We start from the raw sequence: 27,414 nt of genomic DNA on the forward strand, positions 1-27,414 counted from the left end.
TATACAAATGAAACTGAAGTAATTTTAACCACATACTTGTTGATTTTCAACTCGTAACTAGATGTTGTTGAGCTGAACTCTTTTTGGTTTCATATACGCCATTAAAAATTAAAATGAAAGAGAGAGTTCGTCCAATGAAAGATTGCTCTTAAATTTGTTCAATTATTTTAGTCTCAAATTTTTTATTTCAAAATTGTGCTTGTTTTGATCTTTATCTTTTTTACTACATATTTTATTTTATTTTTGTAACTAAAAAGTGGATAATGAAACAAAAAAAAATCATAGATGCAATATTGTTTATAATTTTAATTTTTAGAAGGTAAATAAAATACCAAACTTTTTCTTTTGAACCAATATATATATAGTGCAGTGAAAAATGAAAAGAAACCCACAAACCTCTTATTAGAATTACTTACACATATTATACGTTTCGATTGAATTATTACGTTGGCAATGATATTATGTACAATATTTAAATAGTCTTTTCAATTGTAATCATATTATTTATATTTACCCTTTTGGTTGGGAAGTATTATTTTAATTTGTATTCTTCCTAACAACCTTTTCAAGTGAAAATTTTCTTCAAACATGATCTTAGTTATTATATAAAATTCACAGGAAAAAATATTAAAAGCAAGAGAGGGAGACACGTGTAAAAATACTTTATTTATTTATTATGTTGTTTAATTAAACACGAAATAATAATAATAATATTTGAAGGAAAAGTTCTTTTTGGTTTTTGTTTAATATATATTAATTTTAGATAAAACCATAAATTCATTGATCCAATCCAATCCATGCAAGTTGAGTTTATTCAAACTTAAATAATTAGGCTTGTAATTAAGAATAATTAGAATTTAACACGATACAGTGTGTTGCATTAAAAAGATTATTAGAAAGTTAATGTTTACTTTCCTACTTTATGTCAAACCTTTTATTTTATTATAATTTTGTTATTAGTATTACTTAATCTAAATGATCATCAATGCATTTTAAAATACATAATTTTTTAAGATTATAACTAATAAATTCTTAGACTTTCAGTTTTGGATTATAGATTTCTAATTTTTTATTTTATATCCTAAAAAATATATTTTTTTAAAATAGTTAAGAACTATTTGTTTCTTAAAATAGCTGTCATAATTCAACTATAAATTTCTCATTTTTGTAATTGATGGATACCTTAATTTTAAAAAGATGTTTTCATTAAATTTAACATTTTTTTAATATGTAAGAGAACTTAATACCTAACCTAATAAATCAGATATTTTATAGATTTATCAAACATAAAAATGAAGAATTCAATTAAAACTAAAATAGACTTTTTTTTTTCTGCCTAAAATGCAAGGACTTTATATTGATAGTCCTTGCATTTGATATCTTATTTCTCCTTCATATTTTGTTTTTCTTAAGAAACAGTTGTCAAAAATGTAAAATATTTACCCATAAACTGCGAATATATATTTTTTTAACACAACAAGTATAATTTTCAATAGTTTCAAATGAAGATTTTTAGGCCGTATATATAGATCCTAAAACAAGTATATTAGATCTGTTTTTCTAAAGAAATTAAGGGAGTTCGAGTTCTTTGGAAAATTCAAAACCAACAAAGTGAGCACAAGTACAAAATAATAGAGTAGCGTTGGTTAAAGTAATAAAAAGTCTGGTCTCGAGATATCTATTAAAGATAATTAGAACTAATTAACCTCACAAGTTGTGCAAATAGTATATTTAATAATGTATATTAGTTTTAAATAAAACTATAAATCCAACTCTAAACTAAAGGAATAATATATAGGTTGTTAAATTTATTCAAACTTAAATAATTTGGATTATGATTAATTATAATTTTTTTTAGTCTATCAATTACCATTAGTTTACATCTTCTAAAAACAAAATTAAATGCAAGTAGATAATATTAATTTAGATCTACTCCTTAACACACATGAGAATATTAGAAGATTGTAATGTCAAAATTATTCATAAAATGTGATTAAAGTCTTATTTACTTCTTGAACAACTATATTTGCAAGTAATTGACCCAAATAAATTTAATACATCAATAAATGTTTTCCAATAATTATTCAAACACTTTTGATATTAAGAACTTCTACTTGCATATGTATTAGTTCCAAATAAATAAATAAAAAGATTAATTACAAAGTTGATGTTTTACTTTCTTAATATGTCAAACCCTTTTATTTTACCAATCTATAAATAGTTGGAGATAAGTGCTATACTTAATTAACATTAATAACTTCTTTAGAGTTGAATTAGAAATTTTCTATGAACTAACGTATGCAAACTCGATATTACTTAATTAAAAGTATATTTTAAACAAATTGATAAATTAAAGTGTCTAAACTAATTAAGCCTAGCTAAATCAGACTATATAAAGTGAAGCCAACATGAAAAATAGGTAGGGATAAGAGATGAGAGGACTCACTCTTTTATGATAAGAAGCAAAGCTAATTAATTAATATTCCAAGGCTAAATCCTCTCCCATGTAATGATGTATTTAGAGAGTTAATTATATAGAACTTATATTAGATTAGAGTGGTATGTAATATAGTTGAGTGGAGTTAGAAGAAGTACATAAATAAACACAAGTAATTATAAATACAAGAAACAAATTAATAAAATACCTAATCTTTTAGAGTTGTGTTGTGGGTAAATTTATGGATTTGAGGAAATGTGATAAAAAGAAAGATAAATACATTATAAGGTTGAGAAAATTTCAACCTTACCGTAAGGAGAAAAGATAATACGACACCTCATTCTTTCTATAAACACGTCATCATTATAATTTCATATGAGATATATATCTTAACCTTGGAGAACTAAGAACTTTTAACTTTTTCTTTATTTTATAATTCTCTTACCGACTTAGGTATTTATCGGTGCGTGTGTGTGAATGTACGAATTGTTTGTTTTGGCACAAGTCTAGAATTAAGAATAATTATTATAGTGTATATGTAAGTGAGATATCATTGATTATTGTTTGTTTTGGCATAAGTCTATAATTAAAAATGGATGATTATAGTATATATGTGAGTTAACATGTAGATTATACTTATGTGTGTTTAGGAATGTAGACTATTTTAGTATGAGTTGTATTTCGGGTGCAAATTAAAAGAGTTTTGGTTATAATATAGATACTATTTTAATTAGTTTAAATTATAATAGTATGTGTTTAGGTCAAAGTTTATATTTGTTTGAGTTTATGTTTCTTTTGGACCGTTCTTTCAATTTCTTTAATGACATTCCCTTATACTTTAATTTAATTGAATTAAGTATGGAATTTCATTAGATTTTCTTTGCATATTTTTTTAAGATTTTAAAGAATAAAAAAAAAAATACAAACTTTTTATACTTTTACGTCAAAAAATCACTTAACGATAAAAACTAGTTACATTTTATTTGTTACATGACAAAAACTAGTTACATTTTATTTTGCCATAAACTGTAAATAGTTTGTCTATTTTGCTAATTTTACCTAAAAAAAATAAATGCTTCAAAATTTTCAAATTTTTATTTGTAATTACATTTTTAATACCTTAATTTAAAAAGACAATTTTAAAAATAGCAAAATAAATTAAAATATTTACAAGATATAACAAAATTTTAAATTCTATGCATGATAGTCTTCTATCACTCTAACATATCAATTACTATTAGTGATAAAATTTGCTAAATGTCGTAAATAATTTATAAAATTTGCTATTTTTAAAAATTCCATCCACTTAACAAATATAAATTTAATTACAACTTTTAGGCTTAATTTGTTTATACCATAAAACTATATATTCTTTTAAAAAGACCAAAGCCGGAAATTTTTTCACTTACATTTTTAATACTTTAATTTAACAGAGAAATTGATTCCACTTTTCTCATACTCCTTTTTTTTTTTATAACTATACTAAAACTAAAAAAACATTTGAAAGTTTAGATTTTTTACAATTTCTTTTTTGTCATTGTTTTTTACACTCTAATTTCACAAAAATAATTTGCAAATATAAAATTTTTTAAAATTTAATTAATGATAAATATTATACTAATAGACGTAATCGTCCATCATATTTAGTAGATATAAATTGTTTATTTAAAAAATATTTACTACAATATTTTCTCTTTCTTTTATACATAAATTTTTTCCATTATATTAAAACTAAAAAATTATTAAAAGAAAATTCTAGATGTGAAGCCCTTTTTACTCCTTCAAAAGAGGTATCTTATTCCCCATACTCAATGTGGATTAATGCATATATTGGCCATGTGTCTTACATCTACCCACAAGTTTAGTGTTCATATTTGCTAACATTCTTATTGCCAATTTCCCTATAAATAGTGACACTTCATTCATGTTAGGAAAAGAAAGAAAGAGGAATGGTGAGAATCAAAGAGATTTGGAGACAAGTGCACAATATCGAATAAATTTTCCTTATTTCATAATTTGTTGTGTCTTATTTTATTTATTATATTATATTCTCTCTACATTTCTTTTTCCTTTTGTACCACAATCTCACAACAAATTTCAAACTTTTCAAAATTTTCAATTACATTTCTTGTACTTTGATTTTACAAAACTTTATTTTGTAATTTAGTGGTAATTCTATATCATTTTTATACTTTGATTTGTTCACACGAGCTGAAAGAACTATGTAACTAATCATCGATTAAAAGATGATTCAAAATAGTAGTATGTATAGTAATATTGTAATAAATTTACTAATTTATTATTGATAGGCCACGAGGGAATTATTAGTGATAAAATATGCTATATTTATAAATTTTGAAAAAATATTGTTATAAACTCAAGTAAATTTTGTTCATTACTTGCTATATAAGAAGATTTTGATAATAATATATAAGATCCACACAATAAATAAATATATCATTTAATGACATGTCAAATAATGAACAAAAGATCTCATGTACTAAAAATCTTGACACGGTAAAACTTTCTAACTCCAACGATAAGTTACAAACCTCATCTACAAATGAAAAATTGTAGTTAAATAATTAGATAGAGTACGAAAGATTGGCGTACCAAATTTTGTATGTCGTTCCTTTAAAATATATTCAAAGTCTTATTTTTTAAAATTAATTAATTTAGATAGAAAAGATATATATGAACTAAAATTGGATATTTAAAAATAATAAGTAATTCAATTTCTTTTAATAATAATATTAAAGAATTATCCCTTCGGGCTGTGGGTTTTGTCGCAATCGAATGGGTTCACACGTGAGTTCGAACCCACGAAAGTTCCTCATCTCTCACAGTCACTCTCCAACACAAACAAACCCCTTCCTTTCACCATTTTTCTCTTTTTCTCATTTTATTATTCTTTTCCATCATTTTTTCTATGAATTTTACATTTTTATCTTTTAAAATTTATTTTCATTTTCATTTCATTCTTACGTTAGTTTTTTCAAAAAAAAATTTATTTTTACGTTGTTGTCCATCTTAATTTTTCCTTTCATTATGGAATGTCCACTTTACAAATTTGACATTTTAAAACATAGAAACCAAATGAAAACTAAACCTAAAGTATATAGACTAAAAATATATTTTTCACTTTTCTAAACATCCGTTAAATTACATATTTAGTTAGTAAATTCTTAATTTATTGAATTTTAGAAATTATTTAATAAAGTTTAGAAATTTCTAATTGAGTTGAACAGATTTCAAAATATCATAAAATATTTAATGAAACATTCATACTTCTAGTCTTGTATCAACATGTTCACAAAGTTTTAAGTTTGTACCTATATCCGTTATGTTTAATGATTTTAAAAAAAGTATCTTAGTACTATATTTATTTGACAAAATTTAATTCATATTTGTTAGATTGAGCTCATCATACGTAAAGTTGAAACTAAATAGGTCATTCGGTCTCGCTAAAACTTAAAATTTAATTAGACACATTAGTGTAAATTTAGAATCCAAATATATCAAAATACTTTTGGATTGATATAAATATAGTTGATGATTTACTCAATACTCATCTCCAACGTGTGGTAGTTCAAATATAGACTCACAGAACAACGTAAACATAGAAATTCAAATCCGCGTAGTTAATTTATGGAAAGGAAGTTAAGATTAGTAAAATCAAAATGATTTAGTTTTCTAAAATAGAAGAACTAAAATAAAACATTTGATGCAAAGTACAAACACATGGAGATAAAAATTGAGATTTTGAGAGTAGGATGGGAGCGTGTGAAAAGAACAAAAATTTGAACTTGCATCTAAATAAATAGTACGACGGTAAAACCACGTCAAACAAAAAAATGACACTTTCTCAAAGGCCATAGGGGAATGAATCGTCTCTCTATATTTATCTCAAACGCGTCTGTGTGCTGACTGTTTTGCTAGGGACCCTCGCTTCGCTGGCCTCAAAAGTTAGCCCTTGTCACTCCTTAACGGGGGACCGCCGGCTCTCCTCCGCCTCCATTTCTGTCAAACCCATCTTCTTATTCTTCCTCATCTTCATCTTTAAATCTAATCGAGGAGCAACCAAAGACCAGAACCCACCTAGATCTTCCTCTATATAACCTCTGCAATTCGTCCCTCTTTGCAGATCTCCTTACTTTTCTTCTTGACTGTACTTCGATTTATTGGTTCCTCTGTTTTTTGTTTCCTACCCTTTTGGTTAAGCTTTTGACTGATTCTGTTGATTGGGGTTAATTAGGGGTTTGGTTTTTTTTTTCCCTTTCTGATTTGAATCGTTTGTGGGTTTAATTTGTTGAATGCGAATCCGTAGACTTGGGTTCTAGATTGATTTAAGTGTTTTATCTGACCAATCCGTATAGAAATCTGGTGGAGGAAGTGGGTTTGGCTTTGACTACTATTCTGTTTCAAAAACCTCTTAAATCTTCGACTTCGACTCTTTTGATTTATTTCTTTCTTTCTTTTTCTTTGTTCATTGTAACCAGTAATTTTCTTGGGGTTTCTGTTTGTGATAAGAAAAATAGTGGGGTTTTTGGAAAATATCTCCTTGATCCTGATTGTTATGATTAGCAGAGGAATAAAGAATGAGAAGTCAGTTCATTTGTACGGTAACGTTTTATTAATACATTATCTACATTGTGTTTGACTGAGGAAGAAGAAGGATATAAAATAAGGTAGGGGGGAAAACAAAACCTTCTGTGATTGGAAATTTTTGGTTTTCATAATAATCACTTTGTAGGGGAGTATTTTTCTTTTAAAATGTGGAGGATTCTTTGGATGAGATGAGGGATGTTATCGGAGTTGATGAACTTTTTGAGGGCCTGTTTCCAGTCGAGCTCCGATCGGCATGGGGCGGGGGAAATCAGGGGGCGGCAAGAAGGGTTGCTATGGTACAAAGATAGTGGACAACACTTGAATGGAGAGTTTTCAATGTCTGTGATTCAGGCTAACAATTTGCTCGAAGATCAAAGCCAGATTGAGTCAGGCAGTTTGAGCTTACAAGAGTCTGGCCCCAGAGGAACATTTGTTGGTGTGTATGATGGCCATGGAGGCCCAGAGACTTCTCGGTATATCTGTGATCATCTTTTCCAGCATCTCAAGAGTGAGACATCTACTCTTTGCACCAATTCAAAACTCAGAACTTTCTTATTGCAGCTTTACATTTTCTGTTCATTCCTATTTGATCATGGAGAGAAAGGAAAGAAACTAGTTTGTGGATCATTTAGGTATATTCCCTGATTTTTTAGTAAAAATTCTCACTGATCTCTCTCTCTCTCTCTCCTGTTTTCTTTTTAAATGAAGAGTTTTCTTGAAGTTATGGTTTTGTCAATGAGTTTGTAAGATATACCTCAATGATTCTGTAACAGTTCCTTGTAGGAAAGAGCAACTTGGTTGTAATTAATATTGATTCAGATAAAAGTTGACAGGCAATTGGAAGATTCAGGAGTCACTTGGGGTTATGTTTACTAGGATAGAAGATTCTAGTTTCCAGAATCAAAATACTCACTTCATATTTTGATAAAAGGAATCTCTTTGTCATTGATTGTTGGGTGGATGGTGATACATCATTGATGTTTGAAAGTTTTGTTGATCTTTTTTTTTTTTTTTTTTTTTAATTTTATTTGTAGGATTTACTTCTGAGCAAGATTTAATGTCTGCGGATGTAATACGCAAGGCGTTTCAAGCGACGGAAGAGGGTTTTCTTTCAATAGTTCGAAGTCAATGGCCAACAAATCCTCAAATTGCAGCTGTGGGTTCATGCTGTCTAGTTGGTGTAATTTGTGATGGGACTCTCTATGTTGCAAATCTAGGCGATTCACGTGCTGTTTTGGGTAGAGCAGTGAAGGCAACTGGCGAGGTTCTAGCCATTCAGTTATCAACAGAGCACAATGTTTCCAATGAGTCAGTGAGGCAAGAGCTGCAGTCTTTGCATCCTGATGACCCGCAAGTTGTGGTTTTAAGGCATAATGTTTGGCGAGTAAAGGGCATAATACAGGTTAGTTAGTACAGATCTTTGCACTTTTCTGGTCTGTTGTAACTATTGATTGATTGGTTGTGTCTGCTTTTCGTATTCTGTAATGCTCCTATCTTCTATGCGCCTAAGCATTGTACGAGCTGCTTCAAGTAACTTTTCCTGCTCCACTCTTTGAGCCGAATGGAATACCTGGACCTATAGGGCATCCAAAGAATGAGTGCACATTGATTCTTTGGCATTGAAATTTTCCTCACATTTTCAACAGTAGTTTAGTTAGAACGAACCTCCATAAGTTATCCTTTAAAATTCTTAAAGATTAGTATCCTTCTGACCTCGGCAGCTTACCTTCAACTCCAAACATTGTGCTTGCTCCTGGAAATGCAACCAAAATTCTTTTGGAATAATTTTGAAGGAAAAATGGAAGTGACTCAAAATGTGGACTGCATATTTTATGGTTCTGGTATATTGAGGTTAAAAAAAACATGGAGCATCCTTTTGATGAACAAGAAGTTAAGAACTTAAGGGTTGATGCGTTGGATCAAACTGCTTTTTGATAGATCATATTCAGTATGATTCAAACTAAACGTTAACCAGCAGGCCTTAGAGTTGATAGTCATTTGCATTGAATGGTATCAGGCATGAGCTTCTCCATTGTCAGCCAGTTACGGGAGAAAATAGTATAGCACGTCCTCCTTTCATTTTGCATAAATTAGAATGTCAGAAGAGACGGGTCTTTTCTTCACTTCTTTTTCTTTCAGTTGTAGTTTTGGAACTATAAATCAACTTTAGAGACAAATGAATTGGCTATTTTTATCATTGAATGCTACACAAGTAGGAGAGCTCATCTAACTATTTATGCTCCTCATAATTCTTAGACCTATCTGGAGAGTGCTTTCTTGTTCAGGTCAGGCTATGGTTTAAATTCATTTTAAGATTTTAATCTTCCGACGCTTTACTATTACAGATTTCCAGATCTATAGGTGACGTGTACTTGAAAAAAGCTGAGTTCAATAGAGAACCATTGTATGCAAAGTTTCGAGTTCAGGAACCTTTCAGAACGCCATTTTTGAGCGCTGAACCAGCCATTTCTGAGATCCAGTTGAAACCAGATGATCAATTTGTTATATTTGCATCAGATGGTTTGTGGGAGCACCTTAGCAATCAGGAAGCGGTTGATATAGTTCATAGCCACAAACAAAGTGTGAGATCTCTATCTAATTTTTCTCGGGTTCATCACCTTTTCCATTTAACAATATATATATACAATCTTATTTTTTGTTATACTCATGCTCAGAACTAGAAGTTCAATCTTGTTCCTTGTGATTTGAAGGAATATTGGTTGAAGGATCTTGAATGTGATGGAATTTTATTTTCCATCAAGATGGCTAGAATTTGCATTTGATCTTTTATTGTCTATAAATTTGCACCAAATGATCCTGAGATTTAACGTGTACTGCTCATAGATTTTCACCTCCTATTTCCATTTTCTTTTGCGTCCGAGACCCAGGACTGATTTTTAAAATGATTTCACTGTGGTGAACGAACTTTTTAACTCATAATTTTGTCCATCTTCACTCTTCCCTGCCTAATTTTACCCAGTTACTTTTAAAGATTTAAGACTATTTATGCTTCCTTATTTAGGCACTTGCTTTTTGCTGAACAAATCTATAGGCCAATCTTTTTAACATATGCTATTACTTTTGCAGGGAAGTGCAAAAAGACTGGTCAGAGCTGCACTTCAAATAGCTGCAAAGAAAAGAGAAATGAGGTACTCAGATTTGAAGAAGATCGGCCGTGGCGTCCGTCGCCATTTCCATGATGACATCACTGTGGTGGTTGTATTTCTTGATACAAATCTGCTCTTCAAAGCTAGCTCCATGAAGAGCATGAGCGTCTCACTTCGAGGTGGTGGACTCAACCGGCTTCCTAACTCTTTATCCCCTGTCACTACGCCCGTGTAGAACCCGGAAATCCCTGATTGAAGGCATTGGTATGGATCATTTGCTGTATTTTCTCCCTCCTATGTGAATAGTAAGTAGTTTCCAGTAGAAAGTAAGAGTTGTAGGCCCATCCAACTCATTGTTCTAGATTAAAGGAAGAGTGGAACTTAAAAGAAAGGTGGTACAATCAGATATTTATTAGTGGGTTAAATCTTTGTAATGTGAAACTCTATGTAACTCTGCCTGTTCCACCTCTTTTGGTATAATTTCAGGTCTGTAAGTTCTATACTCAAATCTCTTAAACTTGTGCCCTTTTCCTTTTAGAAAATGCAACCAACTTTTGTAACTAGCTTCAATTTGAATAACTATAATAATTCCTTTGTAGGGTGTTTTCCCTGGCTCTTTGTTTCGGCTATAGGAACTGTCTTCAATTCTCTACTTAGGTGTTATTAACCTATCTAAATACAAATAGAAAAGTACAAGAAAACACCTATCTATATTACAATGTCAATGATAAAACTAGAATAATAATGGTAGACTTTTGAAAGGGCCTTCTAAAAGTCCGTCCCTGGACATTCTTATTAAAATGATTTACTTTCTAAAAGTTTTTCATTATTTATAACCAAGATCCATTACTGAATTTTATCATACCCCTTGCTAGAATATCATGAATATACACCCTTATTAGTACTCTCAGAATTAGCATTAAATGTATGATTGTTGGCTTTAAACGTTTTATTACACAACTGATAATGTGTCATAAATAAGACATTGATTACTATACTTTAAACCAAAGGCTAAAAAATTTCATGTAAAATAATAAAATACTTATATAAATCTAAATACTTATATAAATCTATAATCTATCCTGTTAATGCATATTACCTATTTTAATTTGTTTGATAATCATTTTATCGTTTTGTTTTGCGCTATCATCACTTTTTTAAAGTGCCAAAATTTAATAAAGAATAGAAACCGTTTCTAAGAACTTGATTTTCTTTCTCAGATACCTTAGAATTCAACTGTAACTAAAAAAAATAAAAAAGATGACCAAAGCATAATGAGGAAACAAGTATACCTTATAAAATATATAGCAAAAAAACAAAAAATAAATAAAAAAGATGACCAAAGCATAATGAGGAAACAAGTATACCTTATAAAATAAATAGCAAAAAAACAAAAAAATGGAAGCCCTATTTAAACAACATTTGATTTTAAAAAAATTACAATTGCTTTCTCCTATTTCCTTGCTATAATTTTCGTCTTTGTTAAGAAAATATTTATATTTTGTTTTTTTTAAAAGAGAAACATAAACAAGTTTTTTTGTTTTAGTTTTGGAAAACTTTTTCTAAGAATTCAAAAGTTTGGTTGAATAAAAGTAAAAACAATATCAAAGAAACAATGGGTAAACAAGTATGAATTTTAAAATAGAAAACTAAATACCAAATCATTACAAACAAACAAACCAAAAATGGTTATCAACCTAAAGTTGATTAAATTGCATTAAAAAAACAACTAGTTTTGAGAAATATTGACATCAAACTATCCGTATTGAACTCAAATAGAACTCGAGTGGAAAAAAATAAACATAGTTCACCTAGCCTAATATTTAAACCATCAATTTTGAGGTCAAATTATCGACTCTCCCACAATCTATTGCAGTGAAGAGAAAAATTATAAAAATGGAAACTACAAAACAACATAGCTGTAGGCCTGATTCCATATCTCCATTATGATGACGCTTCGTCCCATAAAAATCTTATGAACACAAAGCGGATCAAATTCTTTATATATTTATAAACTTGGGACTGTATTCTTTTCACATCCATAATCTACAACTCAAAATCGAATCTTACATTGCAGACACAGCTAAATCAGTATTGAACAGAGTCGATATCTGTTTGTTCATGTTTCAAATTTTCTAAATAACACAGCACTAAACTGTAGATTGTATAAGTTTCAAAAACTCATAAAGAGTTGACATGGACATCTAACACTTCTTAGACAGTAAAATGTTCATAACTATGTCAAGAATTTGTATAAGTTGTAAATTATGAGAGTCATCTGTAATCCTTATCCCTTTGTACTATATGCATGTTATGCAATGATACACATTCTCAAAAACCTAATGTATGAACACGTGAATGAATTTACATTGTTATAGAGCTTTAGCTTTTAATCCAGTGCTTTTGTCATCCCTAACTCAAGTAAAGAGACTAAAAATTGAGAGAAGAGAATAAATTCACTTATCACAGCGGCTGGAGACCGTAAGCTGAGGAAAGGAACGATTTCTACTTGCAACCAATTCTCAACTGCTGAACCAACTACTGCACCTGCCACAAGCCCACCTATGACTATGATGAATGCTTTTCCTGCAAAGAAGAACAGCAGAGCTAATTGAAAATATTATCATATGAACATTGCACGATCTATATATGGCTCCAAGATGTGATATCCGTATATCTCAACATAATTTTGTGCACAAGAAATCAAAACCATTTCATTTCCGTCAAGATTCCTGTATGTATGTCATAAAATAGTTTAAATAAAGACTGTAGCATCAAAGAATGTAATTTAAATACCATTTTAGCCCCCGTATTTTGAAGTTTGTTCAATTTTAGTCCAAATACTGTAAATCGTCCAACTTTAATGGTTGTATATTAAATAAATCTTAAATTTAGTCCATTAGAGTTATTTTTTACTGAAATTGGTTAAATAATAATTATTATTATTATGTAAGAAAGTGCCATATCAGAATATGTTTTCAAAATTGACGGTAAAAATGCTAATAGAAAACAAAAGGTTTCTTTAAGGAAAAAATCAACAATAAAGTAACGAGAACAAAATTTAAGATTTAATTGTACAAGGAATAAAATTGTTTTCAAAGTATAGGAGGGAGGAAAAACACCCAGTTTTTAGAGGGAAAAACCTGTTCCTTCAACCATCAAAGTTTCCCTTTCTAAAATCAAGTGAAGAACACAAATGAAGTTCTATTTCACGAAACCTCAATAGCAAATGCAAGCAGAAAACGGTGCAATTCCTTGATTGTTCTCCAAATTCATGAAGTTTTAGATGTTTTCAATCTTGTAAGAACTAAAACCATAAAGAATTATCATTAGGAGAACTCTTACCAAGCTTCACGTTCCTTTTGGTCATGAAATACAAGGAAGCTCCAAAGCTACTTGCTAAGATTAGTCAAGGAACATCAGCTCCATCATATGTCATCATAGTAGGTATGGCTGCTCCATTTACATAAGTTAAAACCAAAGCTCCATATACAACTGCTTGTATGCCAAAATCACTAATAGTTAGCGTTTCAATAGAAAATCGTGTGTTCTTCCTAGTAGATTGGAGCCACTGAGGCATTAAGCGAGTCTTTGGCTCCTTGATATGTTTGACATCAGCATAAAGTATCCTGCTACTCGCAACTTTTCCTGCTCGCCGCTGAGTCAAGCTTCGCATTAGCAACATGTCATATGCAGCCTCAACCTAAATCACATTACAGAAGCAGTGACCAACAATGGAGAGACGTGGTTCAAGATACACAAGTGAACTGAAAGACTAGCACAATTGATTGAGATTATATCCGAAAACATATATTGAATTTTAATCATGTAACAAAACCAAATAAAAAACTTGGATAAGTTCATGTCCAGTGCCGTTAATAACAACTGAACTGCAAATAAATTTACTAAGCCATGTACAGTATTTTGTCCAAATACTGCCTAGTAATGAGGATCTGAATATTGTTAAGAAATCAACAATTAAAGAAAAGGAGACAACCTAAAATAATAGAGAACGCTACGTTCATGGGATGGAGCAGTTTTATATTATTAGAAAGAATAATATCGGATTAAGATAAGAATACAACTTATGTCAGCGAGACAAGGCATTCCAACATATACAATGTTCGAATCTAATTGTAGAGCCATGCAACTCTTAACTCTTCATCTTAGCCTCACTAATTCCTTCTACTTCCCTTTTGGCTGATTCAAACTACAGTTTATGAATAAAACATTTTTCACTTATAAACCTTCAAGGACTTAAAAACGAGGGCAAAAGAAACAAAAATGGGATTAGAAAAAAGTTCAGGGCTTCATAAATTGGACCATGTGGCTGGAGTCAGTGATTAATTGACGGTAAACAGGTACAAATAGTTAAAGTGGTAATAGCTAAATGCTGTAGGAAAAACAAAAGGAAAGCTCTACTCACTCAAGAAATCCACAAGCTCCATGGTGATCATGTTATGTACTCAAAAGAACAAAAACAACAAAAACAAAAAAAACATACGAACGATTACCATATCAATCAGACTTCGAAATTTTGAATGCCAATACTCAAATCAAAGGGGACGCAATAGTAACATCCCTAATTAACCAAAAATCCCCAAACGAAGAAGAAAAATCAATCTCCTTCTACCTGCGCCACTGTTCCTTGGTCGTCATTGCAATCGGCCAGAATCAAATTCCTTGCACGAAGAATATCATCGAACAAGAGGCCGCATCGGAAACTCAGAGAACCTTGAGAGCGTTGTCCACGGACATCTCAAACGGCGCAGAGTCGTCGGCTCTGGAGCCGGCTTGCACCAGCGTGGCCGTCATCGCCGGCGTTTGAAAGATATGTGAAATGCTAACGCCTTCGCATGGAGTCAATTTTCCGAGGAAGCTTGAACCGAGACAGTGAGCTGGGGGTGTAGAAAAGGCTGCGCCGCCGGAAAGAGGGTTGGGACGGACGGATGGACGGAAAGAGTGGCTGACATCGCTTAGAATTGAATCAAAGTGTATATATATGTGCGCACTGCGTAGTTTACAAGTGTGAGTGAGCTGAACGAAGCATGGATAGTTAGACTAGGATGCGCCAATCTTATAGTACTACGCTCTTGTAAGGCGTTGTATGAGTTTTAAAAGTCTCAATTAAATGAGTCTTAAAATTCTCAACTATATTATTCTATTTACATAAATATTGTATAAGTTTAAAATCTTATCCAATTTTTTCTAAATATTTTTGGATATTTCTTTTAGTAATTATAAAAGCATATGCCATTTTCTTAGAAAACTATTATTCATGGAATTGTTTATTAAATACATAGAAGTGTTAAAAATGAAAAGAAAAAAACTTTTGATCTAACGGAGGAAAAAAATGTTAGAAATGGGTAAAAACAGATTTGTGTATAAACTTAGTGAATTAAGAATTGTCTATGTGCAATTGTATAAGAAGATTTAGTCATTTGTCGTAAATAATTTGAAACCAGTGAGGACAAAATAATTGTCTTATTTTTTAAATATTTTCCAATTTTTCTTTTTTTAATTATAATTATGATTATGAATAAATTCCATATATTCTAGATGTCGTGTGTTAGAGATAGTTTTACTTTATTGATAGACTTACTTGTTTATTTGAATTGATTTTTTAAATGTTTAAAACTTCTTTTTTACACTTATTTAAATAATTAGAAAGTCAATCCAAACAAATTAATTTTGGATGAATTATTCTTCTAAATTAGAGGGTTTAGACTAAGTTTTGATACTTATAATTTAGTTTAGACTAAGTTTTGATACTTATAATTTTAGTTTTTATTTGAGTGGATTCTAACCTTTTTAGTTTTTTTTATATTTTTCTAGAAATATTTGATTTGGTTTTTATATTTTTTAAAATTGATCATTTAAATTCACATTGATGGATAACTTTTTAAAATTACATTAACAAAAAAATTTAAAATAAATGATTTGAAAGTATAAAAACTTAAAAAAGTTACGCGTAACAATAAAATTGTTTTCATCACTCTTAAAAATAGAATTGTGCTTATATATATATATATATATATATATATATATATTATTTTAAAGTAGATTTATTTGCATTAAATTAAAATTTAGTAAAGTATAAAACAACAACCAAATTCTGTCTCACGAAATTATTAAAATGACGAAACTCAAAGGTAAGAAATTGAGAGAAAATGTTGTTTTTAAATTTTAGAATCACAATAATTATCAAAGTGCACAAATTATATATTATAGTTTAAGAAAGTCTTAGTCAAGAATAACGTCAATGCAAAGTTTAATTAGATACGTTGAAACATAGTGTGTTTATATAGATAACGATTTCTTACCTATAAATTAAACAATTTTGAATATTAATAATGGCAACGTTATTCAAAGTTGATAAAATTGGTTTATTATTGCTAATTAATTTTATGAAGTAAAGTTTCTATTAGGGTGACTATCATGTATATACGTATATATGATTGATGAAATTAGTTTTATATTGTTAATTATATTCAATGAAGTTAAGTTTCGTTAAGGTTGACTTTCATGTATATATACATAAATAAGGATGATATATTTTTTAAAATAATAAAACAAAAATAACAAAATTTGACATCATAGCACACAAATAAAGAAATGGAATCAAAACAAAAACTTTCTTAAAATCAAATCAATTTTAGAAGAGAGAAAATGTAATGCCAAAACTCAAAAAACACCCTGCGAACTAAAACCACAAAATTTTAAATAAGAATCCAATAAAAACATTTTCCTGAATTAAATATAAAAAACGTTTCAGTTCTAAATTAAAAAAAAAACATTTTTCAAATTTACAAATAAACGTCCTTAGAGAGTCACTTATTAAACTTTTCATTTGAATTAAAATGTTATTTAATTGACTAGTTATTCCTAATATACTTAAGAACTTTATAATCACTTAATAGAATAGATTAAGAAAAGTGGGTAGGTAAATAAAAAAAAATACATTTTTCTAATATATTAAGTGACCTGTGTTTGAATTTCTCGTTATTTATATTTTACAGAGAAGAGATGAATGGATTCTTTTTGTTTTTTTAATATTAAGGAGTATCTGAAGCAACTTACACATACCTCACTAATCTCCTAGAATGTCAAACTATGATCTTACAACATTCGATTATAAAAAAGATTAATTCTTAAATAGACAGCGAGAGAATATTCGATTGAAACGTTATGTTTCTCCCTCCCAAATTAGAAATTAAAATGCTCCCAAACAAAAAAGTGAATACATAAAGATGAATTTTACACTACTCTACTCTTTCTTAGGAGCTTTTTGAGTCCAAGTTTGCAAGAGTCAGAATTAATAATAAAAAAAAGATCAAAGGAAAAAAAATTTTGACCATAAATTTATCAAATTAGATTCTATACTTTAAAATTTTAATAATGTCAAATATATGGTAAAAAAAATAAATTGAAAGAACATTCCCCAGCAACAGAATTTATAACTCTAAAATAAATAACAAAAGTTTTATATATTAAAAATTATTATTAAAAGCTTTTGATTGCAACTCTAAAGTGATTATTTTGAACTATTAACTAATTAGTTTTAAAATACTAATTAATTTAAACTAACAACTAAACAAAATTAACTAAAATATATTGATTATATCATAAAATTCTGCTCATCAACTTTTTGCCCTGATTTAATTTTTGTAAAGTTTACTACTAAATTAATAAAATAAATAGTGTAAAATCTCCTTAAACTTATTAACTTCATCAACATAAAGTTTTAGAAAAAAAAAAAAAGTTAAAACAATAAACAAATTTACTATTGACTAAATTTTGTGAAAATGAGTTTAGTAAAAGTTGTAATAACACAAACTGTAATTACATTTGCAATTTTGATGAAATCAAAAGTTTAGAGAAAAAATTGATACCACTTGTGAATTTAGAGTTTAAGTTATTTATCTTAAATCAATTTAACTTATAAACTATCAAAATTAACCGAAACGCTAAGTTTTTATGGCTGAAACCAACTTATACTCTTATGTAAAGATTTTGATTTAACTATTGCATAAATTTTACCTAAAATTAATTTATTAAAAAAATCAAATTTTAAATTGAGCTCACAGATAGAAATCTATAAATATCTGTCATATAAAATCTAAAATTGTATTATATTTTTAAAAGTATTTATAACTGTTTTATCATATTGAATGATTCTCATTTAACTAATCCAATAATCATAAATAGAACTTTTTGCAACCAGACATTTTGATCATGTGGCACATTAAATAGAACTTTTCTGAATCTCTTAGGAATGAATTAATATATAGCTTTTGAAGTATAGTTTATATAAATATCATATTAGTATTAAAATAGTTCATTAACTTTTGTATTGTACACAAACAATGCAAGATCTTTTTTTTCTCTCAAAAAGACACAAGTTGAAGCTTGAAAAAGGCATGTTTTAACCATTCAAACATAAATTATACAAAGGAAACCTTTTGCTATTTCAAACTTTTTGAAAACAACACATTCATTAATAATTTTGTTTTCTTTTTGTTTGGAAGAGAAGCTGGAGATCTAAAATTAACATGCTTGAAAGGTATCTCATAATTAGTAGAATGGGTGGAGGATGTAGACAACTTAGCTTATGGTGAATTCCTCCCTCTTTAGTGTTTCACCTAGAAAAAATAAACATATTTAAATTTTTGTTAGAATTGGTATTGCAAACAATGCATTAGACTAGAGTTAGACATTTGAATTTGAATACAAATAACATAACGCTTGGATACTTGATACTTTGGTCGCCTGGTAATTTGGGTGGCTAGACTACATTGTTTGGTGCTTTGACGCATTATTTTGAAGATGAATATCTAGATCTTTTCACCAAGATTTTTGCCTCTTGGAGTTGAACGCCTAAGGTATGCGGCCTAACTTTGCAAAATAGAAACTTGTGAAGGAAAAGATTGAGTCGTGAATCACGTCCTCTTTAAGACGTTTCACAACGCTACTTGAATGCAAACAGTTCTGATAATATTATAATATCCCTAGGATGAAACAATAACCAAAACTCAATCGGAGCTGCACAATAACTTATTGAAATATAAACACTCTTTGATTATTTTCACTCAAAAACAAAATAGAGAGAAAAAAGATACAAAGAACTTCGTGAGAAGTGTATTTTTTTTTTCCTTCAATGAGTAGTGGGGAGGCTCTTTATATAGATGCTAGTTTGTAGCATTTCAACGGACTTAAAATAAATGAGTAACATCTCAACACCTCAACGTTTTGAAAACCTCAACACATATATAGAGTTTTAGTATTTAAGAAAAAATAAAATTTAAATCAGAAAATGACTTTTGTAATTAAATAAGAACCTAAAATCGTTGTCAAAAAGCATTCAAACCATTTTTTATAAGTTGGTTCAAATTCGACTGCAACCTTTCGACCTTCTTTTAAGTTCCAAATGTCACACAACATTGATCACTAAAGTGCCCTAAACTTTACACACTTTCTTAAAACTCCCATTTAGAATTTCCAAAATTATAAATGTAGGCTTACAATAATATTGAATATATAAACAAACATCACCTAAGAACCAAAGGTTCGAATCTATGAGAAAAAAGAAAAGAAAAGAAAAGAAAAAGAGAAAGAAATGGAAACTTTGAATCTACAAACCAAATACCAACAGATGGGGACATAAGAAGCCAAAAAAGAAAATAAAAAGATTCACGAAGTGGCACTGGCCAACGTGCACCCATGCAGATCACGATGTTAGGATAAAGATTTAACTTTCAATACAGATAGATAAATGAACCGGGTCCCTTAGGGCATATTTGTCATTTCATCCTCTCCAAAAGTTAATCAACAAAATTCCCACTCGTGGACCAATTCTTTTTCGCCACGTAACAAGAACATTTTTTACCCTTCAAAAACAACACTACGCAAGAATCTCTTTCTTTCTTTCTTTCTAATTACCAATATATTTTCCTCCATTTCTTAACTAACCTAACCACACTTTGCATTTATTAAAACACAAATATTCTTTCAAAATTTATAATAATATTCTTTTTTTAACGGTATCCTTATTTCCTAAATATTTTAAAATTAAATCACTGCCTAATATTTGTAATGAATTTCTCTTTCAATAGTTGATTTGTAAAATGTTCACTAAGAAAGAGTATAATTTTCAAGAGAAGTTTGTTATTTTTTTTAAAAATGATTTAAAGTATTTTGGATTAAATTATTATGTATTTTGAGTTTTGTTATATTCTGGTCCATTATAAATTATGGAAAATATACTTGTAGTCTTTTATTATATAAAAGTTATTGTTCCTATGAAACCAATTTCCATAAAATTAAATTTCTAATAACTAATTTAAGATTTATTTGAAATACATGAACTAAAATCAAATTATTATAATTATTATTTTGGATTTTAGGCTAAATGTTAATTTACTATGGCTAGGAGTTACGACGAGAAAAGAAGGAAAAAAGGAAAAAAGAAATATTAGGAGTGAAATTTAGTTTTTTGTTCAATTATTAATAATAATATTTCTAGTCCGTCAGATCCCAGTTTGCATCTTCTCGCTGCTGTCCACATCTCTCCTCGCCTTCGGTTCCTCTTTCAGATCAGGAGAAGCGAAAACAACAGGTTTGAATCTTCCTCTTCTCTTCCAGATCCATGATCAATCCCCAAATGTTCTTAATCTTCTTTTGATTCCCTCGGATTCTCGTTTTCCTTAGCAATATGTACATATATCTGTCTCTTCAGGGTTATAGGAGTTGATTACACTTGTTTGATCTGACCTTGGTTTTTTCTGTGGTCTAGAATTGTACCCATTTGATTTCGAGGATAGTTTTGTGTTCTTGTTGTTCTTTGGTGATTGGAGGTCATTTGAGTATATTTGTTGCTATGCATTCAATTGAGTTTTGTTGTTAATTTGTTGCAATTAACTTTTGGGGTTTTGCTATTTTTTTCTTGGTGTGTTAGTGATTTAAGCATGGGTGTGGAACAAAACAATCATGATGCAGAGGAGGGAACGCTGGAGATTGGAATGGGTAGGTTTTTCAATGCCTTATCCTTTTTTTCACATTTCATCATAGTCGTCATTGTTCGTGAAGTTCATATCCAATGCATTTCACTTTCGATCAGAAAGGATAAAACCCCAACAATCTCTAGAAAGCTACTGAAGAACATAAATGGCACCTACAATCTCCAAATTAACGCTCTACGCAAGTATCATGATTCACCAACCAAAATCTATAATTCAATACCTTATCCTTGCTATCATTTTTTTTTTTTATTTTGATCGAATTAATATAAGATTGAGTTGCAAAATTCTTGGAATCTTTGTTCTGTGGAAATGATTTTCGGTTGGTTTTCTTGCTGCAGAATATAGAACAGTCTCTGGAGTTGCTGGTCCCTTGGTTATTCTGGACAAAGTCAAGGTATGGATCTTTTCTCTCCAGTTTGTCAAGTATGTTTATAGAGGATCTAGTGACTGACTTTTTCTTTTCTCAAATTGCCAGGGACCTAAATTTCAGGAGATTGTTAATATTCGTCTAGGAGATGGATCAACCAGGCGTGGTCAAGTCCTGGAAGTGGATGGGGAGAAAGCTGTTGTTCAGGTTATCTTCTTCAGAGCCTTTCTGTTTATTTACAGTTTCACTATCATTCTTACTTCCTTTCTAAGATTGAGGTTCATGGAATTATATGCCCTCCTTTGGTTGGGTGCTTGTTTTTAGATTATACACTGGTTTTGATTAATTGATACTTGATGTTTTTTGGTTATTTTCTACAGAGATTGTACTGCCTCACTTTCTTTTTTGTTGTTTATTCATGGAAAGCAGTTCATCTACTATATTCTTATTTGGCTATGTTGTTCTATATTGCCAGGTATTCGAAGGAACATCTGGAATTGATAACAAATATACAACTGTGCAATTTACCGGAGAGGTATGAACCCTATATGAAATATAATAATTAACTGAATTTATCTTGTCAAATAAATTTGCTCAAATCTCTCTCTCCCTCTGTCTCTCTCTTTTCTTTTCCTTTTTGTCTGTGAGCCGTCAGTCTTGTGCAAAGGGATTGAATAGGAAACAGTTTTGCAAGACAAACAGTACTAGGTTATAATCACTGAAGCCCTTAAATGGACTATAGATTGGTTCAACAGCCTAGCCTATGTCCAAGGTTTTTTCTTAAAAAACATGTCTGTTCCTTTTTAATCATGTGTACCAGAAAGTACTTCAAATTATCTTCTAGCTCCATGATTACCTGTTATCTTTTTTTTGTTTGGACATCCTTTTTTGTGGAAATTCTGCTGCTAGCCACCGGGTCTTGGAAAATTGAAATTGATAAAGAAATTCTAGGGTGTATGTCCTTTTTAATCCATTGAGGTTCTTTATAGTTTAACATTGTTACACTTAATTTTATTGCTCACTACTGTTCTATATCTTATTTGTAGGTTTTGAAAACTCCAGTCTCCTTGGACATGCTTGGGCGAATTTTTAATGGTTCTGGAAAGCCCATTGATAATGGTCCTCCTATCTTGCCTGAGGCGTACTTGGATATTTCTGGTGTGTTGCTGGAAATCTAGAGAATCATTTTCTTTCTTTTTCTATTTCAGTAAATCCAGTTTGTTATATTTTATTTTTCTCACGTGCTGTTCTTCTTCCTTAGGGAGTTCTATAAACCCTAGTGAGAGAACATATCCTGAAGAAATGATACAGACTGGAATTTCTACAATTGATGTCATGAATTCCATTGCTAGAGGGCAAAAGATCCCCCTTTTCTCAGCTGCAGGTCTTCCTCACAATGAAATTGCTGCCCAGATATGTCGTCAGGCTGGCTTAGTTAAGCGGTTGGAGAAATCCAACGATCTTCTTGAGGTAAGGCTACAGTTGTATAATTTTGCAGGCATGTGTTTTTTGCTTTCTGAAAGAGCCAGTTTGGAAAATGGGATTGCATTTTAGATATGTGTCCTCTCTAAAAATTTTATTTATTGAAACTTCCTAGAGAAGAGACTATACATCCTTAAATAAATGTGTAAAATAATTTTGTAATGATTAAAAAATAGAATGAATTTGACCTTTAAGTTCGAAGAAGTTTCCATTAAATTGTAAAAGGATGTAATCTCCTAGCTTTTCAAACCAAATTTGCAATTACATGCAAGTTACTACAATGCTGAAATATATGTGAACTGAATAATTGATTACTGGTTCTCAAGACAGTTCCTCGGTTTACTGATTTAATAATCTTGATGCTTCTTTTAGTGAGAGAGATCCTTTTTAAATTAAAATTTTGATTTACAGGGTGGTGAAGAGGACAACTTTGCTATTGTTTTTGCTGCTATGGGTGTTAACATGGAGACTGCTCAATTTTTCAAACGTGATTTTGAAGAAAATGGTTCAATGGAGAGAGTGACCCTATTTCTGAACCTGGTATTTTTTTTACACATCAACTGATGGTACTTTGTTGTGTTTATTTATTCTTAAATTTTGGAGCTGTATTTTCTTTTTACAGGCTAATGATCCTACAATTGAGCGTATCATCACCCCTCGTATTGCTCTTACTACTGCTGAATATTTGGCTTATGAATGTGGGAAGCATGTACTTGTCATACTGACAGATATGAGTTCTTATGCTGATGCCCTTCGTGAGGTAATGCAATGAAGCATATACCTTTTACTTTTGCAGTGTCTTAACATTTTACTTGACTCCCTGTAACCTAAGAAGCACTGGATACGTCACGGACACAACGACATGCCATTTTTTTAAAATCTAGGATAAGACATGGAAAGGATACAATTTGTTAAAATATTTATTTATTTAAAATAAATATTTCATTTTTATAGTAAAAGAAAATTCATAGTAAATGAATTGATGCATTTATATGCTTAAAAGGCTTTGCTTGATGTATCCACACTCAAAAGTTATTGTTATTGTCGAATATGTGCCTTTTTAGTCTACTCAACGAATGCTCGGCAGGTACGCCAGCCAAGCTAAAGTATCTGTGCTTCTTAGCCTGTAACTAAATGCCAGATTAGATGATTAACATATCTTTTACAGCTTTATTTTAATTGGATTTTTTTTACCTAGGACCAATCTTGTAGTTCTATTAACTGAGTGAAGAAACTGAATACCTTAAGTAACTAAATTATTGTTTTGCTTCTGAAACTAATTTGCAGAGCATACAATCTGTTAATATTATTAAAATATCACTTGTAAGAGTTTCAAAATAATTTCAGAATTTATTCAGAATCCTAATAATTGTGATTGGGAACATTCAAGTTCGGAAGATGTTCCTGATAGGTACTGAAATAAACTTTCTTTATTATAGAGTACTTTCTATTGCATAGACTTTTCCTCCCATGTGAGAGAAACGCACACTTCTAACTGAAAGGTCAGTTACCCATTCTTACAGAATAACTTCTTATTGAAACACATAATTTTTAATAACTGTAAAACAACTCCTTTCATAACTAACATCTAACCACCAAAAACTACCGAAGATGATCATCCTGCCCATTGGATTATTCACCCAACTTACTTGTAACCAATTCCTTCCCCCTTTCTTCCTCTACGAACATAAGGATGTAAAACCAATGGCCTATCAGTTCCCTGACAAAAGGGGGAAAATAGCAGTACGATTTTATAAACACATAATTGACTTCTTTTGCAGGTGTCTGCTGCACGAGAGGAAGTGCCTGGAAGGCGTGGATACCCTGGTTATATGTATACTGATCTTGCTACAATCTATGAACGAGCTGGACGTATTGAAGGACGTAAAGGATCCATCACTCAAATCCCAATCCTCACCATGCCTAACGATGGTAATGCCCCCTCAAGCAATGCTTATTGTCTTGTGAAATGAACTTTTTTTCTTTAGCATTTTAATTAATTCTTTTGGTTCTTGTGGGTGATTAGATATTACACATCCTACTCCCGATCTTACTGGCTATATCACTGAGGGACAGATCTACATCGACAGGCAGCTTTATAACAGACAGGTCGGTTTATGGTGCTTACGATTTATTTTTATATAACTTGTTTACTAATTGCCAAATATATATATATATATATATATCAACCATTAGACGTAATCATTGGTGCTTTCTAGGTAAGATGTGTCATGATCATGTTTCTAGGTGTATAGCGAGCAAGCAATCTTACATTATTATAATCAGAAAGATGTTAGGTTTTTGGAAGAATTTGAGCAATTTTAATGGAAGTTGAAATGGGAATGTAAAATGTTTGTGTTATAATATATTCAAGTTAAAATTTTAATAAGAAGAATATTGATGCAAGCCATGCCAAGAGAGTAATTCTGTGTAGAGGTGAGAAATTTGGATTCACACCGGACATTTTGTTGAACTCAGAAAAACAAAGTTGTATGTATTTTGTTAAAAAAATTGAAACACCTTTTATTGCGAATGTATGTAAGAGTACAAATGCATGGAAAAAGAAAAGGGATCAGTTTGTACAAAATAGAATCTATAGAACAATTATAAGAGCTCTTCGAAGTCGAAGCACAAAGAGAAACACGTAATCTAATGTGGGACCAAACATTTTAGAAGTCTCTCTCCAAACCTCTAAACACTGTTATTCCTCTCGTTCCAAAGATCGCAGAAAAAACCGGTCCTTTTCATGTGAAGGCGGATGGTGGAGGAAATTTTTGATCATAATCTATTCACTATATGGCTTGGCCATGGTTCTTTAAGATATGAACAGTGACCTACTGCGACATGTTAAATTGTCAGTCCATGAGTTACTTTACCCAAATAAAAACTGGAAAAGCTTTTTTTTACTAGTAGTTTTCATGTTGCCAGATATGTGAAGTTACTTTTTCATGAACTTAGAACTTATAATCAATGATAATTGGTTACTCACGAGTATTCTTCCTGACTCTGAATCTGATAAATATCTTCTTGGCTTGGCCAGATATACCCACCAATTAATGTCCTCCCTTCATTGTCTCGTCTCATGAAGGTAATTTTGTTCCGTATTGTTTCATGATATTTTAGAAGCATAGACTAATCCATAATGTGTACTTAAAGAACATCCTCTATGACTGCAGAGTGCCATTGGTGAGGGAATGACCCGTAGGGATCATGCTGATGTATCCAACCAGGTAAGCTTTCTTTGTTATAGTTTTACAGGTCCATCTTTGAGCCAGCGATAGAAGTTATTTGTCTTACAAATCTATGATCCCGCAAACCTGCAGCTCTATGCAAATTATGCAATTGGGAAGGATGTTCAGGCCATGAAAGCCGTGGTTGGAGAAGAAGCACTCTCTTCTGAGGATCTGGTATATTATATTATATCTTTCTTTCATTTTCCATGCAAATTGTTTTACTTGAAAAATTCCATCCTGATAACAACAAACTAACACAACTTTCTGAACCAGCTGTATTTGGAGTTTTTGGACAAATTTGAGAGGAAGTTTGTCACTCAAGGAGCTTACGATACTCGAAACATTTTCCAATCACTTGACCTGGCATGGACACTGCTTCGTATTTTCCCTCGTGAACTTCTGCATCGTATACCTGCAAAGACTCTTGATCTGTTTTACAGCCGAGAATCTGCAAATTGAAGAACCAAAGCTCTTATATACCCTTAAGAGGCCGCGTAGATAGATCATAATGAGCTTGGAGAAATGTTATTTTCAGTCTCTCCCCCCTTTCAGTTTCCTTCCTTCTCCATATTGCATAAATTCAGAGTGAAGAATAAAAGACCCATAAAAAAAAAAAGTTGTGTCCATCTCATTCTCACAGTTGAGTCTCTTTCCAGGCGAAGTCAGAATGGGAACTACATTCTTTTAGCAAAGAACATCAAGCTCTTCCAATGTTTGTATAATGTTTAATTATTTTGTTGGATTGTGGCATCTCTGTTCTACTTTAGGGCATGCTCAACAACTTTTAGGGGCATCTAAGTTCTTATAAAAAGGCCCTTTCCAATTCCTCTTTCTTGTCTATTTATATAAGTTGATGTCATATCATATCTTGTATTCTGAACAGTTTTGAGAATTGCTGAAGAGTTCAGTTTGATGTTATTATGAATACTCCTGCTTGTCGTGTTCTTTCCCTCCTTATTGTAGTATTATTAAGTCAAAATTATTTAAGAGTAAGATCAAGTTAGAGAGAATATACGATAAAAATGGATGGTTCACTCTCTCAACCATAATTTAGAAAATGTTGTAAATTCACTGTTCTTTCTTTATCCTAGCTTAATGGATAAGACATTAGTTTAATGACAGTTTAAACTTCTTTCCCCATTCATGTCATAAATTCACTTTC

At 30.5% G+C, this 27,414-nt stretch overlaps 2 protein-coding genes and 1 pseudogene across 3 annotated transcripts; 2 read left to right on the plus strand and 1 right to left on the minus strand.

Moving 5' to 3' along the window:
• Positions 1–6,312: 6,312 nt before the first annotated feature.
• On the plus strand, positions 6,313–10,764 carry LOC101211601 (probable protein phosphatase 2C 60). Its single transcript, XM_004144812.3, has 4 exons — positions 6,313–7,553; positions 8,080–8,447; positions 9,391–9,627; positions 10,133–10,764. The coding sequence occupies exons 1-4, from the start codon at positions 7,241–7,243 to the stop codon at positions 10,385–10,387; spliced, it is 1,173 nt and encodes a 390-aa protein (XP_004144860.1). The 5' UTR covers positions 6,313–7,240; the 3' UTR covers positions 10,388–10,764.
• A 1,377-nt stretch (positions 10,765–12,141) lies between these two features.
• On the minus strand, positions 12,142–15,227 carry LOC101206701 (annotated as a pseudogene).
• Positions 15,228–20,608: 5,381 nt separating this feature from the next.
• Positions 20,609–27,196, plus strand: LOC101211838 (V-type proton ATPase subunit B 2). 2 transcript variants are annotated; one of them, XM_004144813.3, is made up of 15 exons: positions 20,609–20,767; positions 21,107–21,174; positions 21,509–21,564; positions 21,646–21,744; positions 22,013–22,072; positions 22,584–22,695; positions 22,799–23,007; positions 23,431–23,559; positions 23,642–23,779; positions 24,801–24,951; positions 25,046–25,128; positions 26,060–26,107; positions 26,196–26,249; positions 26,343–26,426; positions 26,526–27,196. In XM_004144813.3, exons 2-15 carry the CDS (start codon positions 21,117–21,119, stop codon positions 26,709–26,711), a joined length of 1,467 nt encoding a protein of 488 aa, XP_004144861.1. In that variant the 5' UTR covers positions 20,609–20,767; positions 21,107–21,116; the 3' UTR covers positions 26,712–27,196. The 2 variants fall into 2 exon arrangements, with proteins under 2 accessions (XP_004144861.1, XP_031744867.1); XM_031889007.1 differs by lacking the exon at positions 20,609–20,767 and adding an exon at positions 20,984–21,005.
• The last annotated feature ends 218 nt before the right edge of the window (positions 27,197–27,414 follow it).

The sequence above is a fragment of the Cucumis sativus genome, chromosome 7, assembly GCF_000004075.3.
Source record: "Cucumis sativus cultivar 9930 chromosome 7, Cucumber_9930_V3, whole genome shotgun sequence".
Classification (NCBI taxonomy): Eukaryota; Viridiplantae; Streptophyta; class Magnoliopsida; order Cucurbitales; family Cucurbitaceae; genus Cucumis; species Cucumis sativus.

Coding starts and splice junctions, on each gene's coding strand:
- LOC101211601 (XM_004144812.3), top strand. CDS start 7,241: ATGTTATCGGAGTTGATGAACTTTTTGAGGGCCTGTTTCCAGTCGAGC. Junction 7,554..8,079: donor TCTTTTCCAGCATCTCAAGA/GTGAGACATCTA, acceptor TTTTATTTGTAG/GATTTACTTCTGAGCAAGAT. Junction 8,448..9,390: donor GAGTAAAGGGCATAATACAG/GTTAGTTAGTAC, acceptor TTACTATTACAG/ATTTCCAGATCTATAGGTGA.
- LOC101211838 (XM_004144813.3), top strand. CDS start 21,117: ATGGGTGTGGAACAAAACAATCATGATGCAGAGGAGGGAACGCTGGAG. Junction 21,175..21,508: donor AACGCTGGAGATTGGAATGG/GTAGGTTTTTCA, acceptor TTCTTGCTGCAG/AATATAGAACAGTCTCTGGA. Junction 22,073..22,583: donor CTGTGCAATTTACCGGAGAG/GTATGAACCCTA, acceptor TCTTATTTGTAG/GTTTTGAAAACTCCAGTCTC.